This window comes from Felis catus, chromosome D4, assembly GCF_018350175.1.
Source record: "Felis catus isolate Fca126 chromosome D4, F.catus_Fca126_mat1.0, whole genome shotgun sequence".
In the NCBI taxonomy this organism is placed as follows: domain Eukaryota; kingdom Metazoa; phylum Chordata; class Mammalia; order Carnivora; family Felidae; genus Felis; species Felis catus.
In genome coordinates, this window is record NC_058380.1 from 42,391,732 (window position 1) to 42,410,949 (window position 19,218).

The 19,218-nt window shown below is 37.3% G+C and overlaps 1 protein-coding gene across 3 annotated transcripts in view; it reads left to right on the forward strand.

Annotated features, from left to right (window-relative positions):
• CNTLN (centlein) overlaps positions 1-13,716 on the forward strand; it is a 311,923-nt gene extending 298,207 nt beyond the window's left edge. For 2 of the 3 annotated variants that reach the window (XM_011288695.4, XM_019816024.3), the window contains exons 25-26: positions 515-592; positions 11,513-13,716. In XM_011288695.4, the coding sequence (XP_011286997.2) occupies positions 515-592; positions 11,513-11,614 (180 nt within the window). In that variant the 3' untranslated portion in view covers positions 11,615-13,716. The remainder of the gene's footprint in view (positions 1-514; positions 593-11,512) is intronic. The other variant, XR_002148230.3, reaches the window with a different exon arrangement.
• The last annotated feature ends 5,502 nt before the right edge of the window (positions 13,717-19,218 follow it).

Sequence of the window (19,218 nt, forward strand, 5' to 3'; positions counted from 1 at the left end):
GTCATATTGTTTCAGTATAAGGTTTTATGTTATCTTACAAGAGTCCCTTGTAAATGATTATTTTATATAGCTCTGTCTTTTTATTAAGTTTATTTACTTATTTAAGTAATCCCTACACCTAACGTGGGACTTGAACCCATGATGCCAAGATCAAGCGTCACAAGCCAGGCAGCCAGCCAGGCACCTCTGTACAGCTCTGTCTTATTTTTTGCTTGATTTTAATCGCTTTTACCTCCACCTCAGTCTCTACCTTGAGCTCCACTGTGAAGGCAGAAATAAAATATTCCTGAATTGTATTGTGAAATAGAGAGATAGAGCTTTATCTTCTGCATGTCAGTATTTATAAAGTATTATTAAGAGCACAGATTTGCATATTCCCTCCTCTGGAGGGACAGGCTGGTCTTTGTTGAATTCTATTCTGCCAGTATCTCTCTAAATTTATTTAGTTACCTGACAGTATGATCAAGTTCATGTACTTACAATTAACACCAGTCTTTTGATTTTCTTCATTTAGGAGATAGAAAGGACGAAGATAGATGCTGAAAATGATCGGGAATGGCTGTTGTACATTCAGAAACTTCTTGAAGGACAGGTATTTCATTTTTCTGCTTCATGTATTAAAACTTCTCAAAAAAACATTTCAGGCCTTACATTTTTATTCGATGTCTAACTTTTTGCAAATAGTTACACATTATTTACTTCTGTTAGGTAAAAAAGTATTCCAATAGGTAGACAGGAAAGTTAACCCTCTATTTGTACTTTTGGACTTAACAAATGAAACAAATGCCTTGGGAAGAGCCAACATAGGTCTTAGCAAATGCATTAATTAAATTATTGAGTCAGCCTCTATGCTAGCTACACTGAAAAGGATCCGTTCTCTCAGCCCTCTTAGGAAAAGAGATTCTTTATTATGTGTCTTTAAAGTTAGTAGTTGATATGGACACCTGAGGAGTTCATGGGTTTCAGTGACCTTTTACTATGGACCTGTTTCCAGTCAATTCATGTTTTCCTCACAGCCAGACAGCTGTTTATTACTGTGTCTTCCCGCATTCTCTACAATATTTTCTACTGAGACCTCGAGCAGCTTGTTAGTGGGAAGTAAATATTGATTTGGCATCCTGTCAATGCAGGAAGAATGAAAAAATTTCCACCAGAGGCCCCTCAAACATTTTCCTATCGACATTTTCTGGGCCGAGTGGAAAGCTGCATAGAGGATGACAAGGCCAAGACGAGTTGAAATCCCTGAGGGGTCCATTGAGACGGCTGCTGTGACCTGTGTGATACTTTTTCTTTCCTTTCAAGTATTTTTTTAATACACATAGAGTCTGCTGGGATGTGCCCCTCTTGTAAGTGATCAAGGGCAGTTTATTGGCAGGTGAGAGCCCTGCTTTTCTAGTCATAGCCGGCTTTTGTTTTGACATCACCAACAGCATGTAATGTATTCGAAAAGTTTTTCATTAGAGTTCTTTTTGCTTAACCTAATTGTCTCTTTTAAAAATGAACCAAGGATAAAAAGAGCTAAAATGTGTTTTTCAAAATAGCAAAAAATATACACATCCATTACTGTCCTGTGATTTTTGGAAAGCCATTATAAATGTTTCTGTGTAAAGATTAAAAATAAAAGCAGTTTTAAACACATTTATTTTACATTTATATGAACAAACAACAGCATCTATACTTCTGGAAAAGTCAAGGATAAGTAAATAATACATGAACTACTCATATTCTTACTGTCAGTCTTATATATTTTTGAAATGTTATCTGGAATCACTTCCATAGTAACAGAAGGTGATTGGCAATCTTTGCTTAAAGTTCTTCAAGTGCAGACAATGTCTTCTACAGTGACAACTTGCTTTTGAGAAGAAAGGCCATTTCTTAATGAATGTTGCGTGCCCAGCACCCAGCCCAGTGGCCAGCACATCAAAGGAGTTCAGTAATGAGTGTGACAGGTTATATATTTAGGCTTGAAAAATGATAAAAAATAAACTCTTAAATGAATTTTTTAATGTTCCATTTGTAAACATGACTCTTTAATATGGAGCTTTCATCGTCAGTTATGGACATAAAAAAAAATAGATCCACATGCGTAAATCTTTATTAAATTTTTCTAAAGCTGTATTGACACCAGACCTGCTTTTTTGACTCACCTTTGTAGACGTACATGCACACATTCTACATTATCTGGATGTATACTTATGCCGCTTAGTCGGTGCAAAAAAAATCCTGTGGAAAATGGCATTAGACCGCTTAATACTGCAGTTTGATGTAGTGCCTTTTTGTGCCACTGAGCCTGGACTCTGGAATATAATTGCCTGGCAGTATTGATTTAATTGCCCAGGTTTATTTGTGGACTCCTAATTATTGACTGGAGGTAAATTTAATGGAGCAGCCTTTATGAACACTGGGAAAGCGCCTCTGTTGCCGTTATACATAATGAACTGCATCATGTGCCTTTAGATCATTTTTCAAGCTAATTTTATTCCACTGTGACAGTATGAAAACATTTAAAAAGTCAAAGACTTTTTATTTTTATTACTGACATAGGTGGTTTTGCTGATGTCTTTGAATTTTGTGAGAAAAAAATAGTGACTTGATTGGTTGCACTTGAATGTCACTTCATAATTACACCCAAGAGAAAAATCTATAAAATAGAAAACATCTTTTTTTTTAGCCTACTTTTCTTCTCTCTCCGTTCCAGCAATTACATTTGTCCTGAATTTTAGAAAAGGTTTTCTTTGTCCGACAATTTTTTTAGAGGCTGTTATGCCTCTAAAAGTGTATGTATGTTCATTCCTACATTTGCTTAGTACAATATACAGTTCTGTGTGTCTGAGGTTACCTGATTGTCAAGCTGTGGAATAATTGAGCACATTTCCTTAAAAAAATAATTAATTTAATATTGATATTTGGTTATTAGAATATTTTGAAGATGAAATTATTGGAAAACTTCTCTTTTATGTCCTCTGTGTTGGGTGCTGTAAGGGAATTCTCGGATCAGAGGAGTCAGTCTGGCCCTGTGGTTTTACCTTTTGTTTAAGAATTAAGCCACAAAATGATTTTCTTTCAAAGAAAATTTTCTCTGCATTCATTTGGTGTAAATTTGCATTCATATAATGCTTGCCACAAAATAAAAAGCTGTTCTGCCATGTGGCAATATGGGACTATACAACAATATAATGCCTACTACTGCTGCTAGCCAGAAGTGCATGACAACTGAAAAGCCTGAAACCTTAACTTTTCTTTATTTAAGGCAGAGTGCAAATATATGGCCTCTTTGCTTCAAGTAGTCCTGGTGCAATTGGTAATTTTATGTGTAATCATATCTGCACCTAACTTTTGTTCCTACAGATTTCTAGCAATAAAAATTACACTAAAAAAATCTTTCTAATATCTACTGTTATTCTTACAGCATAGCTGCCATTTAATTTCTTTGAACATTTTTACTTGTATTAATTCATCTTTCTTACATTATTACATTTTTAAAAACTTGCAATCTATGGCAGAGAAAAGCAAACAAATTAGAGATTATAATAGGATGGGAGAACCCTTCCAAATTAGTTCTTCTGTAGTTCAGAGGGTGGGAGAAAAAAAACAGAGATAGAAAAAGTAGGCTGAGACCAAACTATAAAAGCGGTGAGCAAGAAAGAGATATGATCAGAGTTGTGTTTTATAAAGATGCTTGAGATCAGCACATAGTAGGTCTGTAGGGAGAGAGACTGGGAGCAGGAAGATAGTTTAGGCAAAGGGCAATGAGGGTCTGCATGTGCCATTGCCATAAAAATGGAAAGAATGAGATAGATGTGACCCACATTATAGCAATTGAATCAATAGCAGTAATGAGATTAGATAGAGTCAGAAAGCAGAAACCATAGATGGGTGAGTTTAATACCCCACATAAAGAGAAAGATGATGACACCTCTAAGAGTTTGAGACACCAAAAGGTGTAGATCAGATGTGGTAGGGAGGAGATGTCAGTACTGAATCCATAGAAAGTGTAGTAGATGCATTCCATTAACAATATTCAAGGATTCAAGTGTTTTCATTAATTCAGCTAGCCTTCTCTCTGGCTTTTCTCAGTGAAATTTAACCATTTGTGAACACATTTCAAACTCTTACAACTCAACAACTAAAAGTAAAGAAACTGATTTGAATAGACATTTCTATAAGAAGATAAACAGATAGCTAATAAGGGCATGAAAAGATGCTCAACATCATTAACCATCAGGGAAATGGAACCCAAAAACTGAGATGAGGTACTGCCTCACACCAAGCAGGTTGGCTATCACGAAAAAGACAGACAATACCAAGGGTTGGTGAAGATGTGGAGAAATTAGAACCCTTATACATTGCTGCTGAAAATGTAAAATGATGCCACTCCTGAGGAAAAGAGTCTTTCACTTCTTCAGAAAGTTAAAAATAGGGATTATATGACCCAGCAGTTTCAACCTCTAGGCATATACCCACAATAAATGAAAACACATGTCCATACAAAAACTTCTACATGAATGTTCACAACAGCATTATTCATAATACCTCCAAAGTGGAAGCAACCCAGAGGTACATCAGCTGATGAATGGATTAATTTGGCGTATGTATACATGGACGATTATTCTGCCATAAAATGGAATGAAGTAGTAAATACATGCTACAACACAGCCCTATAACCCTTATGCTAAGTGAAAGAAGCCACACACAAAAGGTCGCATATAGTCTGACTGCATTCATATGAAATGTCCAGAATGGCAAATCTATATAAAGACAGAAAGTAGAGTGGTGGTTACCATGGAGATCGGGGTGGGGGCAGGCAGACAGGGAGTGGCTGCTAATGGGTACAGAGTTTCTTTTGAGGGTGATGGAAATGTTCTAGAATGAGACAGTGGCGATGGTGGCACAGCCTTGTGAATATATCAAAAACCAACGAATTCTATACTTTAAAGTGGTGAATTTTGTGTTATGTGAACTATATATTAATTTTAAAAATGTTCTCTTTAATATCAAAAGAGGAAAAAATACATTTATTAAAAAAATATTTTTTAATGTTTATTCATTTTTAATAGAGCACGCATAAGCAGGGTTGGGGCAGAGAGAGAGGGAGAGACAGAATCTGAAGTAGGCTCCAGGCTCTGAGCCATCAACATGGACCCCAACGTAGGGCTTGAATCCAAGAACCACGGGATCATGACCTGAGCAGAAGTCAGACGCTTAACTGACTGAGCCACCCAGGTGCCCCCAGAAAAAAGGATACATTTAAAAATAAATTCCATAGGGGTTCCTAGGTGGCTCAGTCAGTTAAACATCCAACTCTTGATTTCAGCTCAGGTCATGGTCTCACAGTTTGAGAGATCGAGCCCTGCGTCAGGCTTCATGCTGAACATGCAGCCTACTTAAGATTCTCTCCCTCTCCCTCTGACCCTTTCTAACTTGTTCTCTCTCTCTTCTCTCTCTCTCTCTAAAAAAAAAGTAAATTAAATAAATTTCTTATATCGCATATGCCATCTCCTCTACCATTAATTAGCAGAGATTGCCTTAAATGCATTTGAATTTGAACTTCTGTCTCCTGGTCATAATTATGAACAAATGAGATAAGTGATTTCCTTTCATTTGGCACATAAGGAGATGTCCCTCTGTTATGCTCTGACTGATACTTACCTTCTCACATATCCAAACTAGTAGTAGTCATTTATACTCTGCCTTCTAAGAGACAACTGTTTATTTGTTCTGCCCATTCTGATCCTCAAAATTATAAAATTGTAATAAAGGTCATTTAACTTTGCCTTTAGGCCTTAATAATACGTGAAACAGTACTTTTTACTTGGGACTTTAAAAGGTAACAGAGAGTTAGTGGAGATAACACTGAACCTATACTATGGAATCCTTTAAAAAAAAAAAACATGTACATAGTGCCTCCTACATTATTGTTTCAGGTTTGGGAGTACAGAAGTGAGTAGAGGAGAGAAAAATCACCTCCTTCATGGAGTTTACATTTCTGGGGGTGAAGGACAATAAAAGAGTTAAAATATATAAACTGTGAAATTTATTAAACAATTAAATTGAACAGAATTATGGGTATATATGTTAAAATATGTATACTTGTACAAAATAAATAATTACAGTTATAAATGCAATATGGTTCTTTACTAAGATTTGTATAAAAACCTTGAGCCGGGAATGACTAGAAAATGTGTCTTGATTTCATTTTGTTTTAGCCCTGTTCTTTATTATTTGCTAATCCTTTTCTGGATTTTATTCAGTCCATTTTAGTCCACTTTTTGGAGATCATTTTCTTGCATTGGGAGCATATAAAAAATTCTTTCTGCCTTCAGCTGTTGAGAATTTAAAGTACAGAATTTAATCAGTGGTTTTTCTTTAGCTTTAAATATCCCTGTTCCTATTAGATGCTTCAGATCTTGCAAATGCTGAAATTTAAAATGGCTCTTTCCCCAGTGCCCTCTCTGCAAAATATGCTTACCTTCTACAGAATCCTTGCAATATGGCAGTGAGAAGAGTTTTATAAATCTCCCTGGCTTTTGTAAATAGAGTAACTTCCAGGCTGAAGGTTAACTGAAAGTTTCTCCTTAGAACTCGGAACACATCTAGTCTGTTACTTTCTGTGTGGCACTTACAACACGTGCAAGCACCTGCAGGCACATTCACTCACCCCTGCTCACACACGTAAACCCACTCCCTCAGCCACCCACACAGCTTTCTTACATCTAGCGAAATAGCAAGAGTTCAAATTTCTCCATTCAGAGCCTTCCTGGGATTTTTTTTTCATTTAACAATGTTAAGCCTTCTTTCATGTTTCCAGTAAAAGCAGGTACACTACATGAAATGAAATACATTTATTTTCAATAGGACTCAAGCTAGGTTAAAGTCAATTTGTGTTTTAAAAGTGGTATCTTCTTGGTGGTAGTTTTCAAACCAAAAACAAGAATGAAAATGGTTAAAATGTTCATCTTGTTCTTTAGATTTTTGTTAAAAGCACATTCCAGTTAGTGCTCATGCTGTTAAGTTATCTATGTTTTATAGTCATGGACGTTAGGCTTGGTTATTTTTCCAATATAGCTCTCAAAGGTCTGCAACCATCATTCATGCCTTACCTTTATACAGAAACACTTAAATGAAACCACAACTTGCGAGTGTGAGTGATAAACTTGAGATTGTGTCAGTGGCATACCAGCTCCTAGAGGCAAACATCTGTAGGTGTTTACATGTGAGATAAGCTGGAAATCTGTGTGAAATCAGGGGAAATCGCTCCCTAATAGAAGTCACCTTTTGCAACAGGGACAGCCCGAATGATTAGGAAGACCCCCTTTAAGACCACACCACACACCAAGCAAAGCTCAGTTGTTCCGGTGTCCTAGTTAAATTTCCATACCAAGAAATCTCACACAGTATCAACTCTTCACCTGTCTCATCTTCTCCGTGATGTTGAAGCGTTCAAGCCTGTGGGACTCTGTATTGACATACCCAGGAGTATCCCTTCTCCTTTGTTATGCAAGAGAAAGAAAGAAATCATGCAGTCTTTCTGGACTTCATAGTCCCTGGCATATGCCATCGGAGATGAAACCCGAGGCAGCATAATTGTCGTGTTTGTTGTTTCAGATACATTTGATGGGGCAAGTGAGAAAGTATGGCTGCTGTTGTCCAGTCAGCTTGCTGCCACTTCAGTCCAACTCCAAAATCCTATCCATGAAAGAATAGTGGTGCTTTCTGTGTCTGAGGGAGTTCCCTCTAGAATGCATGTAGAGAGATTTTAATGTACTCTAAACACCCTGTGTGAGATAACCTTGCATTTCATCCAGACTCTGGTCTCCTGGTCTTCTTAATGTTTTTAAAGCGTTTTGCTGTTAAAACAAATAAAAAACAGGGCAAACAAGCAGACCATGTGAATTTTTAAAGCATTTTCCAAGGCATTTTGTATTTTAAAGACAGTCTTAACTGCACCCAATCTATAGCTCTCTGTTGAGAATTGACGTTCATTTGATACTATAAGCTTTTGAAGAACTCTGTGAATCACCATAGACTAAATTATGTCCCATCAGTCTTCAGGTTAACTGTAATTTATAAGATTTTTTAAATGTTTGTTTATTTATTTTGAGGTGGGGGGCAGAGAGAGAGAACACGAAGCGACAGAGCCTAATACGGGGTTCCATCCCCATGTAGGGTTCGATCCCACAAACCATGAGATCATGACCTGAGCCAAAATTAAGAGTTCGAGGCTCAACTCACTGAGCCCCTGTAATTTGTAAGATTTAAGAATTAACAATAATCTGTAAATGATAAAAGTGATTATTCTCAGTTATCTAAAATAGCCAGTGAACTTAAAAATCCCATTCTTAACCACTTTCAGAAAACAAGAATTTTCATTAATTCATCCTAGACTAAGCAGAGGTTTTTATCTGTATCGTCTATGAAAGAAGTTTGCCAAATAAAGAATAGTGCACACTTGGCAAGAGAAGCTATTTTTGAAACCAATACTGCTGGTCCACTCGTTATTTGAGGATGTATTGAGTCTACTCCATGAATAAGGAACAATTTATAAAGTAGGAGGGACACGTGCTTAAAATTTTTTGGTTAACAGTTACTCTGAGTTATAGTGTTCATTTGTAAAAAATAAGTCATATTCATTTGAAAACAGTAAGTATATTTTATGAAATGTTTTCTAATCTGACTTTTCCTTAGTCTTCTTCTAGGTTTGTTTCAATTACTAACAATTATATTATAAAATTACATTAATTTTATAGTTTATAAAATTACAGTTGATCCTTTCGAAAGGCCTCTTTGAGAGTCGGACTTACAGTTCCCAGGGAACAACAAGTCATAAAAAGCAAATAGAGTGAGCACTGTGTTTGGAGAAAGAAATTCAGAATTGGTTTATGAAAAAGGAAATAGAAAGGTTGAATTAAAATAAACATCTCCAACTAGTAAGATATATGAATTTTAACTTAATATTATATAAAGACAAATAATAATATCCTTCTGACCTATTTGCAGAGAAATAGAAGAACCTCTAAGGGCAGATAGATATGCACATACCGTGCATCATGATTAAAAGATTGATCACTTTTTGAAATCTATATGTGTTAGCCTCTATACAAAGCTTAAAAGAAGCTTACAATCCAATAAAACAGGATTGACAAACAGTCGTGTTTAACTGTGGGGCTTTTTGTTTTATTGGGAGCCAGAGGAAGAGAATAAAGTGAGTTGTCAGTAGTAAATTAGTAAATGGACCTCTTGTTCCACCTCGGGGGCTTCCTGGAAGAGAAATTCTTTGAGCTAGATTTTTTTAAAAGGAAGTGAAATTTCCAAGTACATGACATGTTGAAAACTGTTCAGATCACAAGATAAAAAGGTTTATGTTTAACTTGAAAGTGTAATATGCACATAAGATGATTAATGTCAGTACATTGTGGCCTGGTGAAAGTACTGTGACATTATTACATAGGAAATTACAGAACCAGCATGTTTCCCAAAGTGTGTTCCATGGATTGCTAGTTCCTCATGATAAACAGACCATGAGAAGAGCATGGACAAATGAATTTAGAAACAGAGTATTACATTGCTTGGAGACTCACAGTGTCTGTTAATATCTTAAAGCTTCTAAGAGATCCTGAAATAGAGGAACTTTTTAAGGTTTGGTTTGTTTCCCAAACTTATTTGGTCAGAGGACCCTTTTTTCCCTTGAACAGCTTGAGGAAATTACATTTTATTTCCACCAGGAAACATCTTGTTTATCTGCCTTTTTGATGGGGATGCATATGGTACTGATAGCCATGGCCAACATAAAGAAGGTTGCCTGATAGTTTTGTTATTATTTTGTACGTGCATTCCTTTAACATCTAATATTAATGCCCTGAGAATTTAAATTATCTAATTTATAAGACCGGAAGTTTTGCCAAATATGACTCTTTTCTGCATCCCAGAAGGGCAGTCTGTCAAAGTAATGATTTGCTGCTAGTATCCTTACCTTGCAGAAGGGAGTCCAACATTCTTCCTTACTTCTAAGATGCATTTCCCCACATTTTCATATTTCTGACATTGCAATGCAAACACAGTGTGTATATATTTAATGGGGTAGTAGGGTTTTTTTCTTTCCCAGAAAAAAGCTGTTTTTAGTTCAATGCATGTATCTTCCATTCAAGTCTGTCTTCAGAACTAAAGAAATGTGATATTTTGGTATCTTGTGGTTTCTTCAGTAATAAGTTTCATGGAAGACCGTGTGTGAAGCTCCTGGCATTGACTTAGAAAAGGCAGTTTGTTACACAGATGAGAAAGAAGTTAAACTAGAACCTTTTTGTTAGAAACTTGGGATCTGAGGCAATCCTATGGACCAGTTTTGGTCTTCGCTTCTCATTCGTGGCCTGCATAATCTGTTTGTCTGGCCTGTTGTTTCACTGCCACCGGCCAACCTTTTCTGTTTACGCCCAGTTCAAATTCGAAAAGGCTGTTCTGGTTGGTTGAGCGAATTATAATCACCCTAGCTGAGCACAGCCGAGCACCTCCTATAGTGGTCTTTGGTCAGGTGCTGATGATGGATGCTGCCTGTGGTCATCCTGACACAAAAAAGGGCCTGATGGTACTTCCCTTGTGGGGAAGGGGACTGGGCATGGGAAGCATCCCCGTCAACATATTCAAGGAAACAAAAGTGGTCTTTTGCTGGTTAATCAAAAGGGCCACTCCAAGAAATGGCATAACGAATGTCTTAATTATCATAAACCTCTTCTGTGAGACCAGACAGCTGGGAAGGAGACAAAAGGAAGTTGGTGGAGGTGTGGGGGTAATTGGAGACCCTTTTCCCTTTTCTTCTACTTACAGGCCAGACATGTATCCTACGACTCAGACTTCTACAGGAAACCCAGGGAAGCAGAGGGAACAATGAAACTTTACCAGAAAAGTTATATAAATTATGAAATTTAAAAATGTACTCTACATTTCATAAACTCAGCAGTTTGCAACATGTGTATTACACTTTGATGTGCCAAACAAACTTTTCTATAACATCTTAATCAATGGGTATACTTTTGCCATTTCTTTTCGCTCTGAAATTTTACTCTACAACTCTTGAGGTGTTGGGCTCTCACACAGACAAGTGTATTGATAGTTCTCTCTCATTCTTTTATGAGTGATGAGCATACAGTACTCCTTCGGTGGGCCTGTGGGCCCTGGAGATGACTGTAACCTGCTATTGATCAGCTGATTGAAGATAAATGGCTCAGCTGCTTGTATTGCAGATTACATCATTAACATGGTCAGTAAACCATGAATTGTTCAATAAGGCGTTTATCTTTTTTCATTTTACTTCTGCTCTTTTATCATTTTTATTATAAAAGACAAAATTACCCACACTAACCAGGAAGATCAGTTGAAAAGAGACCCAGAAGGGTGCCATTATGGGTGCAAAGTTGCAGATAGCTGAGTTCTAATGGTTTAATGATATTTAGTGTATGTTTTTGAGCTGAAGAAAATATAGAGTTTTGATCATCTTTTTTTTTGTGTGTTTCTCTTACAGCTTCCTTTTGCCTCATATTTGCTAGAAGCAGTACTGGAGAAAATAAATGAAAGAAAGAAACTAGTTGAAGGATATTTCACAATTATGAAAGATATTAGATGATATTATGATGAAGAACTTTTTTTCAAATGTGAAAACTTTTTGTGTGGTGGGACTGGAGAAATGCATTGCAATCCTGATACAGTATCTGCTCCAACTATCAATAGTCAGGTTCAATACCAAAATAAGAAGTCTCTGAAACTAATTAATTGCTGAACAAGTGAAACTAATTAAGTACACAGCCATTTTAAAGGAAATAGTGTAGCATTTGATTGTTGAATACAAATATTGCCACAAATCAATGCAAACTTAAAAATGATTTTGCTTCCAGTGCAGTAGAAGAAATTAGAACAAGCTTGGACACACAAATTGGCCTGAATATAAGAAGACAAAGGTGTAAACTGAGGACTTAATGTTTTAAGTTTTGTAAGAAACTAGACCATTTACATAAAACCAGTATAAAAGGCCTTAAATCATCCAATGAAGAGCAATTTGTTTTATTGGCAAATATAAAACGAAGCATCATATCTTAAGGATGAGAATTTAATGAAATAAATTGTGTGGTCCAATTATATCTGTTCTCAATATACTGGATTACGTAGGAGACACTGTATTTTCCTAGAACTACTTGGCAAAAATAAAAACATTTTCTCCTTTTCTCCATTTCTTTTTTTAAATTCACAAGACTTTGTGTGGCCATCTAAATTAGCAAGGGACCACAAGCCCAGTGTATAAAATTAGGCTAGATCCAGCATGACTCCTACTGTGGTCAACTAATTAAGTTCAAATTCCTAATGATGATATCATCTTTATTTAGATTTCCAAATACTCTTAACCCCATTTCACCTTTTCGCTATATTCCTGCCACACATGACCTTTCTGGTTCCTCTAATTCACCAAACTTCTGCCTGCCTCCAGCCTTTACTCTTTTTCTTTTCTAGAATAGTCTGTACGTTTTTCTCATGACTAGTTCCTTCTCATCATTCAGGATCACCTTATCTGCTCCCTCAGGGACACATTCCCTGGCCAACTTACTACTTAATTTCCTTTATCACAGAAAATTGGCTATTTTACCTGTTCACTTATATGTCTTCATGTTATTTTCTCCTCCCCTTTCCCTTTAGAATACAGGTCCCCTGAGGTTAAGGCAGCGGTTGGCAAATTATGGCCCACAAGCCAAATCTGGACTGCCTCCTGTTTTTGTGCGGCCCACAAGCTAAGAATAATTTTTACATTACCAAATGGTTTAAAACAAAAAGAGAATATGTTTTATAGCATGTGAAGTTTATATGAAATTCAAATTTTAGTGTCCATCAATAAAGTTTTATTGGAACACAGTGATGGTCATTTATTTATGTATTGTTCATGGCTGCTTTCAAACTACAGTAGTGCAAGTGAGTATGCAGCCCAGACCATATGTGATGCTGTGGTCACTTTGCACTACTCAGCACACTACAAATCACAATGACACAATTCTAGGAAAATACAGTTACAACTTGACAGCATTTCAGATGCCACAATACTACTCTACTGCACTTTTTAAGAAAAATATATACCCATCATGTCAAAACAAGAAAAGAGGAGAAAAATGGCTGTCAGCGTGACATTTTTTATGACATAGCAGAGTGTGGATTATCTTGCTATTGAATTAGATGGCAAAACATTGTGATTATTATACAGTGGCAGTATACCTATGCTGAAAGAATGCACTGTATATGGACATTACTGAACTAAGTACTCATAACAGAATTTCCAACTCACAAGAAAACAATGGTAAGAAAATAAATTACAAGATTTTTAATGTAATATCAGATCACAGAAGAATTTTGTTACAAAGATAAAATGTGACTGAATTTCTATGCAGGCCTGAGGTCTTCCAGGAAGAAGGCAAGAGGAGTCAGACAGCAATGTTACCACAGAAGGAGAGGGACAAAGAAATTTGACGATGCTACCCCAATAACTTTAAGTATAGAGGAAAGGGGCCATCAACTAAAGACTGTAGGTGATCCCCAGACACTGGAAAAGTCAAGGAAATGGATTGTCCACCACAGAGACTCCAGGAAAAAAAACAAAAAAACAGCATTTGTTAACATCTTGACTTTAGCCTAATAAAACTGATTTTGCACATCCCCAGCGATTAGAATAAATTTTGCTTTTTTAAGCCATTAAGTTTGTGATAATTTGTAACTACAGCAATAGAAAATGAATACAGTTTTCTAAAATTCTGTTTAGAATTGTTTTATCTGTTTATGAGGGATATTGGGCAGAAGATACAAAATCAAGGCTGGTTCCATATTCAAACATCAATCAATGTAAGACACCATGTAAACAGGCTAAAGAGAAATATCACATGATCGTAAAATTTTACAAAAACATATGAAAAACTTCAATACCTCTGCACGAGAAAAGAAGAAACTCAAAACTAAGAACTTCCTCAATTTGATGGGATTGCAAAATGCCTATGGCTAACATTATACTTAATGATGGAAGATTGAACACTTTCCCCTAAGATCAGGAACAAGGCAAGGATGTCTACTCTCACCACTGTTATTCAACAAAATATTGAAAATCCTGGCCAGCATGGTAAGGCAAGAAAAGGGAATAAAAGGCCTACAGATTGGAAAGGAAGAAGTAAAGCTATCTCTTACATAAATAATTCCATACACGAATAAATGAACCTCAGAATTAATAAGTGACTTCTCGAGATACAAGATCAACATAGAAAAATTAATTGTATTTCTATATACTAGTGAACTAGTAATACATGTGTGGAAACCATAATTTAAAATACAATTCACAATTCCTCAAAAAGAAGAAAAAAGAAATACTGAGGTATAAATCTAACAAAGCATGTCTAAGACTTGTATACTGAAAACTACAAACACTGATGAAAGAAGATTAAATAAATGGGGAGACATGCTGAGAGCATGAATTGGGATACTCAATATAGCAAAGATGCCAGTTGTCTCCAAATTGATATACGGGTTTAATACAATTCCCACAAACATCACAGCAAGATATTTTGAAAATAGAGACAAGAGTCTTCTAAAAAATTGTATGGAAAGGCAAAGGAAGAAGAGTAGCTACAAAGATTTAAGGAAAAATAAAGTGGGGGAAATCACTCTACCCAATTCTAAGATGTATTTTATAGCTACATTAAAAGTGTGGTATTGGCAGAGGAACAGACACCTTTTGCCACCTGACCCTAATTAAAGCACTTTCAGCATATTTTTTAAAGCTTATTTATTAATTTTGAGAAGGGATGGGAGAGGGGCAGAGAGAAAGCATCCCAGACAGGCTCCGCCCTGTCAGCATGCAACGCGATGAGGGGCTTGAACTCATGAACCACAGGATTATGACCTAAGCTTAAGTCGAAATCAGACGCTTAACCAACTGAGCCATCCAGGAGCCCATCAGCATATTTTGGGATGAGATTTAGTTAAGATAAAAAAAAATTTTTAATGTAAGTGAAGTTTACATTTTCCAATATCTTAGGTTACTACTACTCAATCTGAGGGCACAAAAAAAAATCTTCCTGTTGCCTTGACAAATTTCTTTGGTTTGGGACCTAGCTTTTTTCTGGAGTTTTATCCCCACTGTATGTTCCCTATCTTATACACCTGTCAACATCCTTTGTCTTATAAGGAATCCTCTCCATTCTTCCTATTGTACTAGTTCTGACACTGTTCATTAATTCAGTGTTGGGAGCAAGGTAGAAAAAGAAAAGTACATCCAGGGCATTTTCTTTTTCCTTTATTTTTATATAAATTTTAATTTTGAAATAGTGTAATATTCATAAGGAATTGCAAAAGTAGTATAGAGAATTCTTGAGTAGTCTTCATTCAGATTCCCTGAATAACACCTGACTTAACCATAACACATTGTCAGAATCAGGAAAATGACATTGGGACAGTATTATTAACTCAAATATAGGCCATAAATGATTTTTACAAGCTTTCACATTCACTTCTTTTGGGGAGGGATAGTTTTATGAAATTTTGTCACACATGTAGATTATATAACTGTCAGCACAGGATACAGAGCTATTCCATAGACAGAATATTCCTCATGTTACTCCTTAGCATTCATATCCCCCTTCCGACGCTAAGGCCTGCAACTATTTTTTTTTGTTCTTCATCACTATAATTTTGTTACTTTGAGAATGTTATATAAATGGAAGCACAGAGTATATAGTTCTTTTCAGTCAGCATAAGCCCTTGAGATCCATATAAATTGTGTATATCCATAGTTTATTTCTTTTCTTTGCTGAATAGCATCCCAGTATATGCATGTACCACAGCTGGTTTATTCATTTACCCATCAACAGATACATGTGATGATATACTGATTGATGGGCCAAGTAGTCAGGGACTTGGGAGGAACATGTTTGGAACAAGGTGACAAGGAAGTCTGGGGAAGAGATATGTGGATAGACCTCTCTGAATGGGTGTAAAAGGTGATGATTTTTGTGTCCCATGTGAGTGCTTACCAAAGGGTGGCCTCAGCAGAGGAGGATAGTAATAAGTGAGTAGAATAAACTTTTGTGGATACCAATCAGCCTCTTTTCCCAGCCACCTCTATCATTGCACAGTGGGCTCATGGACAAAGTGGTTATGGTGGCAGGTATGAGGTTATGCATGGGCTCAGCAACATGGACATCTACTCACCAAGGCCAGCCTGACTATAGCCACTATTGAGTGTCCAATCTTCAAGAATCAGAGACCCAACACTAATTCCCTGATCTGACAAAATCCCCCAGGGTCAGCCAGCTACCTGGTGACAGGTTGACTGTATCTGACTGTTTCCATCATAGAAGAGACTGTATTTTGTACTTAGTGGGACACTCACTCTGGATATGGATTTGCCTTTCCTGCAAGCAGTACTTCTGCCCGAACTACCATCTGTGGCCTTCCAGAATGTCTTACCCACCATCATGGTATTCCACACAGCAATGCTTCTGATCAAGGAACTCACTTCATAGCAAATGAAATGGATCAATGGGCCCAGGCTCTTGGAATTCACTGGTCTTATTGCATTCCCCACCATGGTGAAGCAGCTAGTTAGAATGGTAGAGTGGCTTTTGAAGACTCAGTTACAGTACTTTGTGGCAGTACTAGGTGGCAGTACTTTGCAGGGCTGAGGCAAGATTCTTGAGGAGGCTGTATATGCTCTGAATTAGCATCTAATATATGGTGCTGCTTTATCCATAGCCAGGATTCCCAGGTCCAGGAATCAAGGGGTAGAAATGGGAGTGGCACCACTCGCTATTACTCCTAGTGACTCACTAGCAAAATGTTTGCTTCCTTTCCGCATGACCTTATACTCTGCTGGCTGAGAGGTCTTAACACCAAAGGAACAAATGCTTCCACCAGGAGACATAGGAATGATTCCACTGAACTGGAAGTAAAGACCCACCCAGCCAACTGCAATTCCACATGACTGAATCAACAGGCCAAGAAGACAGTTACTGTGCTTCTTGGGATAATTGATTTTGACTACCAAGGGGAAATTGTACTGCTACTCCACAGGAGATCCCTTAGGGCATTTCTTAATACTACCATGCCCTGTGGTGAAAGTCAAAGGAAAATCCAAACCAGCTAGGACTATTAATGGCCCAGACCCTTCAGGAATAAAGGTCACCCCACTAGCTAAAGAATTACAATCAGCTGAAATGTTTGATAGAGAATACAGAATGGATAGTGGAAGAAGGTATTTATAAATACCAGCTATGACCACATGACTATTCACAGAAACAAGGATTTTAATTATCTGGAGTATTTCCTCCTTATTTTGGGGTGTGTGTGTGTGTGTGTGTGTGTGTGTGTGTGTGAATGAAGTTGACAAGGGGTGGGGTTGTGATAGTTAATTTTATTTGTTAAGTGGGCTGGTCCACAGTGCTGGATTTGTGGTCAAATATTCTGGATTTTTCTTTTTTCTTTTTTTTTTTTTTAATGTTTATTTTTGACAGAGACAGAGCTTGAGCAAGGGGAAGGGCAGAGAGAGAGTGAGACACAGATTCTGAAACAGGCTCCAGGCTCCGAGCTGTCAGCACAGCGCCCGACACAGGGCTCGAACTCACAGACCACGAGATCATGACCTGAGCCCAAGTTGGATGCTCAACCGGCTGAGCCACCCAGGCGCCCCTATTCTGGATTTTTCTATGAGGGTGTTTTTGGATGAAATTAATACTTAAATCAGTGGACTGTGAGTAAAGCAGATTGCCTTCCATAATGAGGCCTGGGGGGGCACTCATCCAATCAATTGAAGGCCTCTTCCACCAGGAAGAAAGAAGTCTGCCAGCAGACAGCCTTCTGACTTAATTGCATCGATTCTTTCTAGTTCTCCCTGCCCACTTTGAAGCTTTTTAGACTTGCCAGCCTCCATAATTGTGTGAGCTAATTCCTTAAAATAATGATTTGGTTTTGTTTCTCTGGAGGATCATGACAAATATGCTAGGTTTGGGCTATTACATATAAAGATACTATGAACAACATGTATAGGATTTTGTATGAACAAAATTTTCACCTCTCTAGAATAAAGTGTAAGTGTGATCACCAGGTAATGCAGTAAGTGTGTTTCACTTGGTAAGAAACTGCAAAAACGTTTTCTAGAGCACTTACTACCATTGTATAGTCCCACCAACAAGTTGGAGAGACTTGTCTGCATCCTCTTCAGGACTTAGTTTTGTTGGTATTTTTTTGTTTTACCCATTCTAATAGGCATGTAGTGGTGATATTTTGATTTTTAAGTTCTATTCTACACATGATCACATTTATCATTTTTTTGTTTTTCTATCTCTAAAACTGCATTCATCGTATTTTTGGAAAGTATGGGCTGATGGGAACAGGATGATTTGGGTTTGGATGGACACATAACTCTTGTCCAGACGGATTACCTGAAAAAGAACTTCCAGTAATCAGCATGAATTTTACGAGAAACTTCTAAAATGCAGTTGTTTTCATTATATATTGTTGCATCACAATTAACCCTAAAACCTAGTGGCTTGGAACAACATTTATTCGGGCCACTTTCTGTGAGTCAGGAATCCAGGCACAGCTTAGCTGGGTTCTCTGGCACTGAGTCTTTCAGAAGGCTGCAGTCATAGCAATGTGACTCCAAAGATTCACTTTCTAGTTCACTGAGGTAGTTGGCAGACCTCAGAGCCTTGCAGGCCATTGTACCAAGGGCTATAGTTCATTGTGAGCTATTTATTGGCTAGAGGCTGTCCTCAGTTCTTTGCCACATGGGTCTCCTCAATGTGGCAACTTTCTTCATCTTTCTCTGTCTTTCTCTCTCTCACATACACATACACACCCAAAGGAGATTGCACAACAATGTGAATAATAGGACATGGAGATCTCCAAGAACCATCTCAGGAGCTCCCTACCACAGCAGGTCTCTAGGTTTGACAATCTAGATGAAGCAGAGGCTACTGGAGAGGTTGCCTTGAAGCCATCTTTGCAAGGTAAGCATAGATTTTACTTCTAGAATGATTGTTTATTTGTGGTGATTTGGGGAAGAAAGATGAAGCACATGGGTTGCAAAATTGCAAATACCTCTTGGCACCACTACCATAAGATATAAATGAAAGAATCCCTCTCTGTCAAGAGTGAGGGCTGTCACACGAAGAGGCTTAACAGATACGTTTAAGGAGGTAGTTGATTTCC